The sequence below is a fragment of the Echinops telfairi genome, unplaced genomic scaffold, assembly GCF_000313985.2.
Source record: "Echinops telfairi isolate 266 unplaced genomic scaffold, ASM31398v2 ScPeMD7_1;HRSCAF=3_0, whole genome shotgun sequence".
Lineage (NCBI taxonomy): Eukaryota > Metazoa > Chordata > Mammalia > Afrosoricida > Tenrecidae > Echinops > Echinops telfairi.
Window position 1 is genome coordinate 19,485,628 of NW_022103896.1, and position 4,717 is coordinate 19,490,344.

Here is a 4,717-nt window from a genome sequence, read left to right on the forward strand (position 1 = left end):
GTGAGGGCGGGTGACAAATGATTTGGGACAAGGGGCACTCTTGCCTTTCCTCTCCATCACAGGTGCTTGTTTACATTCATTCATTCATTCAGGCTACACCCTCATAGGTTTGGAGCCCTTGGGTAATGTAAACAACTAATGTATTCAACTGTTCAGTGAAGAGTTGGAGGTCCACCGTGAGACAGCCTTACTGACCCACATCCGCGAGAAACCGGCCACTGAGAACACTGTGGAGCCTAGTTCTACTGTGACTCTCGTGGGGCCACCTGGCCTCAGACTGGCCTCTGCGGGTGGAGTCCCAGGCTTGGCCTGCTCTCTGTCGGCGGTCTTCACCACTGAAGGATGAGGTTCATTCCCGCCTGGCTCTGGCACCCAGCCGATCTCCAGTTCTCCGAGCAGATGCCCGGGGCGCCCATCGTCCCCGGAGGAGGGGATAATCACAGGCTGCTCTCCAGCAGCCGGGAGGGTCCAACGGCAGATGAATGTGACCCTGGCGTGGATGTCGCCAAGCGTTCGGGAGATGTTTTTTGACACAAAAGGAAAATACGAGGGCTGCACGAAGTGTTGAAACTATGGAAGTGCTCTGATTAAATCTTTCAACGGGGAAATTATACGCCTGGACACAGCGGCAGTAGCCCGATTATCCAGGGTCAGCTGCTGCAGCTGTGGGTAATTTACTCCCATGACGATCTGGTTTCCGTCTCCCTCCATGTAAGCGTAAGACAACTGCCGCAGCCACGGGAGGTGGGGGAGATGGGGCACATCGCTAAAGAACAATTGTTCGTCCCCCCCACGTACAGAGGCCACACATAAACCTCAAAGTATCGGGGTCATTCCTCAAGGAAAGAGAATCTTGTCGAAGTTATGCGCTCACCCTTTTGATCGATTGCAGCCTAGCACGCACGGAACCACTACGCCACCGGGGCTCTTGAGCTGACCCGTTTTGAAGGTGGGGTTGCCAGCCTGTGTCAGCTGGTGCCAGAAAGGTTGGCAATGGTTTTCCACGTCTGTTGGGACTTGCCTGGAGCCCTGCAGTGGTTATGTATTGGGCTGCTAGCAGTTTGTGTCTGCTGAGCCCTTGTGTTAAAGCACCAAAGCTTCAGGCAGTCACGGGCTCTCGAAAAGAAAGCCCCTGTAAGGTGTGCACTGTGACTCTCATTTCACAAACAGACAACATCCCAGGCCAGGGGAGGGCTATGACCCTGTGCCCTGCCCATGCAGGGTAGCAGGTCAAAGAGCTGGTGTTTGAAGCAATGGGCCTCCCTCCAAAGTCTGTACTGGTTCTGCGTGCAGACAGCTACTGCCCAATGCCTACTCCCCCCTGCCCCCCCATCCAGCAGCTCTCCAGGACCCATGCAAGCTTAGGAAAGTATCGCGCAGGCTTTGAAGCTCAGATTTCTTCACTGTGGAACTATTATAATCCCTATATCATCCGACTCTGTAAAGATGAAATGACATTTTACATATACAATATTTAAGCTATCTATGGGAAACGTATGTACACATCAAGTACATAACATATACAAACCAATACAAGATTCAATCCTGTGTCCCGTACACAGTGAACCCCAGTAAGTGAAAGAGCTAGATAAACACATGCATACATGATCAACACGTGAGGGGTCTTCACCTAACATGACCTGCACGTGACGGCAGTGCATCCCTCACCGTTCACCCGGGAAGCTTTCACAAGCAGGCCTGATGTTCACGCCCACTGTTTTCCATCTAAGGAACCTCTTTCATCCAGAAACCTTAGGCTGAAAGCCAAAAGGCTGACATTCTGTAATGTTTAACCTATGAAATCTAATATTAACAGACACAGCCAGAGACTTGCTAAGGGCACTTAAATGGTATGTAACACACACAGAGAAGCTGGCCTCTAGTCACTCCGCAAATCAGAATGCTGTGGACTCACAGTGGACTTCTGGCCTGCGGAGTTGGAGCTCATTGGACCCATACAGCTTCTAGACACAGATTATTCTATCCTCCAAAAGCCAGGGAGTGCATCTCCTCAGGTTAAGATTCACTAATACCTTGCGTGTATCCTCTATAGATGGTTTGTGTGGTTGTTGTTGTGGTTGTTGTTAGGTGCTGTTAAGTCAATTCAGACTTAGAGCGATCCTATGCACAGCAGAAGGAAACACGCACAGTCCTCACATGACGCATGGCTGCAGCCCTGACCAGTATCTTCACTCTAATCTCGTCAGTCTTTGAACTCTAAGTGCCCCACTGAGCCTCTCCCAAATTCCTGACCCACAGAAACTGTATGAGATAATAACTAATTGTTGATCTTTTACACCACTGTCTTTTGGGGTGATTTTTAAAATGTAGGAGTAGATAACACAGTTTTAACCAGTAGGTTATATATTATTTCATTATAGCTCAGCTCTACAAAGAAAGTATACACCTTATGAAACTTCTCTTAGATTCATTGTAATATCTTGCATCATGGTTCATTAAAGTTTTATCCCCACCTCCCCCCGACCAGCCTTGTGGGACATACATATTTCCAATGTGCATTGCTTGGCTAATTAGATGTAGGGGGTTGTGTCTCCCCTCTTTAATTTCCATCCACATCTGTGAAAACATCGGATCCTTCTCATTTAGCCTGAAAAGGCACAGACAGGCTTGAACTTGACCCCAAGCATGGAGTCAAGCCAAGCTGGACCCAAGTAAATCTGCCGCTGAAGTAGAGATCCATGAGTGAGAAAGACATTCTCCTTGTCCTGGGCTAAGCGCTTTGGGTGTTTGTTCGTTCCTGCAGCCAACGCTGACTGACGCACTCACCGTGCTGGATGATGCCGTGCTCCATAAGCCGGTGGCAAAGCTGCTCCGCCTCCGTCCTGGCAGTGGCCTCACCTTCCTGAACCAGCCAGTCCAGGAATTCCGATGCCATGAAGGTGCGTTCATACTTGACTCCTTCTTCCTCCCTGGGCTGCAGAAGTGTGTTTTCGGGGCTCATCAGCCTGGAAGAAAGGAAGGGTAAAATAAATAAGTACGAAACAAACCTACCCAAAAAGAAAATCGCTCATTTGAAATCCACGAGTCTAATCTTCTCTGAAGCGTCACGGCAACGGGGTCAGGCCGAGATGAAATTCCCAAGTGAGGGTGTGCTTCAGAAAGAAGCAGGATGTACTTTCTTCTGGAAATCCCAAAACTAAAAGTCACCATAATCCGAAGCTCCACCATTTGCAGACCGATTTCATTTTAGCCATCTGGAAAATGAATTGAAATTCACTCACGTCCACCAACTCCCACTCTGCTTTTCCAAGGGGGTTGGTGATCATTAAAGGTGTTATTCCATTCCCCAAATCACTCTTCTACCCCCTCCTCCCTTCGCACCTACTTTCCCAGATAGCTCTGAACGGTACCTTCTGTCCTCTCCAACCTTCAAAATACCTCCCATTCAGGAGCACAAACAATCTCTCCTCCATGCACTTTTGGGGCTTCCTTTAGGTTGGCATCAGCAGCATTAGAGACAGACGACCGACCACTCTGCTCATCCAGAGGGACTCACACTGTCCTCCTGCCTCTTTAGAACCCACTTTTTTGTTGGTTCCATCATTTTTCCCGTACTTTAAACACTAGAATTCCATGAGCTGCAACCTCGAAACCCCTTCTTTTCTCATCTTATACGCTTTCAGGTGAGTTCTTTCATACTCGAGACTTCCATCACCATCCATGCCCCTAACTGGCATGGCTTGAGATGGGCTGACCAGGTCTACGCTCCACAGACCACTCCCACCTCCAGTCCTTTGTTTCCGTACGGGCGCCTCAAAAACACCTCAAAGTCCATAAACCTCAAAGTAAACCCATGCTATTCCCCCAAATAGGGTCCTGCTCTCCTGAGTGCGTCCTCCCTCAGTCAGAAGACATCATCCTTGACACCTCCCACTTCCCCATCGTCCTTCAGTCTTTGGTATGACGTGTGGATTTTCTCTCCCAGATCTCTCTCCCAGCTGCCTGGATTGTCCTATCTCTAGCACAAGTAGACTTAAATCTAAGAATGCCAAAACCTTTAAACTAGATAGCTACAACGCTTTCTTAAAAGCTAAACATTCACGCTTGTGAATCCAATCTCGTGCACCTAAATCTTGACCTAGTAGAAAGATAATTCTAAAATCGTCCTAAATCCTGTTCCTGTTGAAAACATACTTCAATGCCTTCTCGTTACTTTCAGGATAAGGATATCAAACCATGGTCTCGGTTACATGTCAGATCCAGGACCCTCCCCGGGGTCACTCTCACCTCTTTCCTCAGGGCTCCACTCACACGGGTCTGCTTTCAAACACGCTCTCTCAAGGGTCCTTTGATTTGGTGTCCACACAGACAAAATGCATCTCCTGTCGCAATCTGCCATCCTTCTACTTGCGTGCCTACTTAATTCCTTGCCTCTTGCATCTCTGTTCTTGTCAGGTCCCCTGTGTATTTCCATCAGGGCTCGTGTGCTTATCAGATGAAAGACCTAACCTCTGTACTCAATTACAAGCTCCTAGAGCAGTGGTTCTCAACTTTCCTAATGCCACAACCCTTTAACATAATTCCAATCATAAAATTATTTTTGTAGCTACTTAATAACTGCAATATTGCTACTGTTATGAACTGGGTGACCCCTGTGCAAGGGTCGTTCGATCCCCAAAGGGGTCGCAACCCACAGGTGGAGAACCGCTGTCTAGATGGTATGGTGCCTATTGCTTCGTGAAATTTTGGTAAATTA

General features: G+C 48.3%; 1 protein-coding gene across 1 annotated transcript in view; it reads right to left on the minus strand.

Moving 5' to 3' along the window:
• DEPTOR (DEP domain containing MTOR interacting protein) overlaps positions 1-4,717 on the minus strand; it is a 139,777-nt gene that overhangs the window by 64,449 nt on the left and 70,611 nt on the right. The window contains exon 4 of the mRNA XM_004697413.3: positions 2,788-2,966. Within this exon, the coding sequence (XP_004697470.1) occupies positions 2,788-2,966 (179 nt within the window). The remainder of the gene's footprint in view (positions 1-2,787; positions 2,967-4,717) is intronic.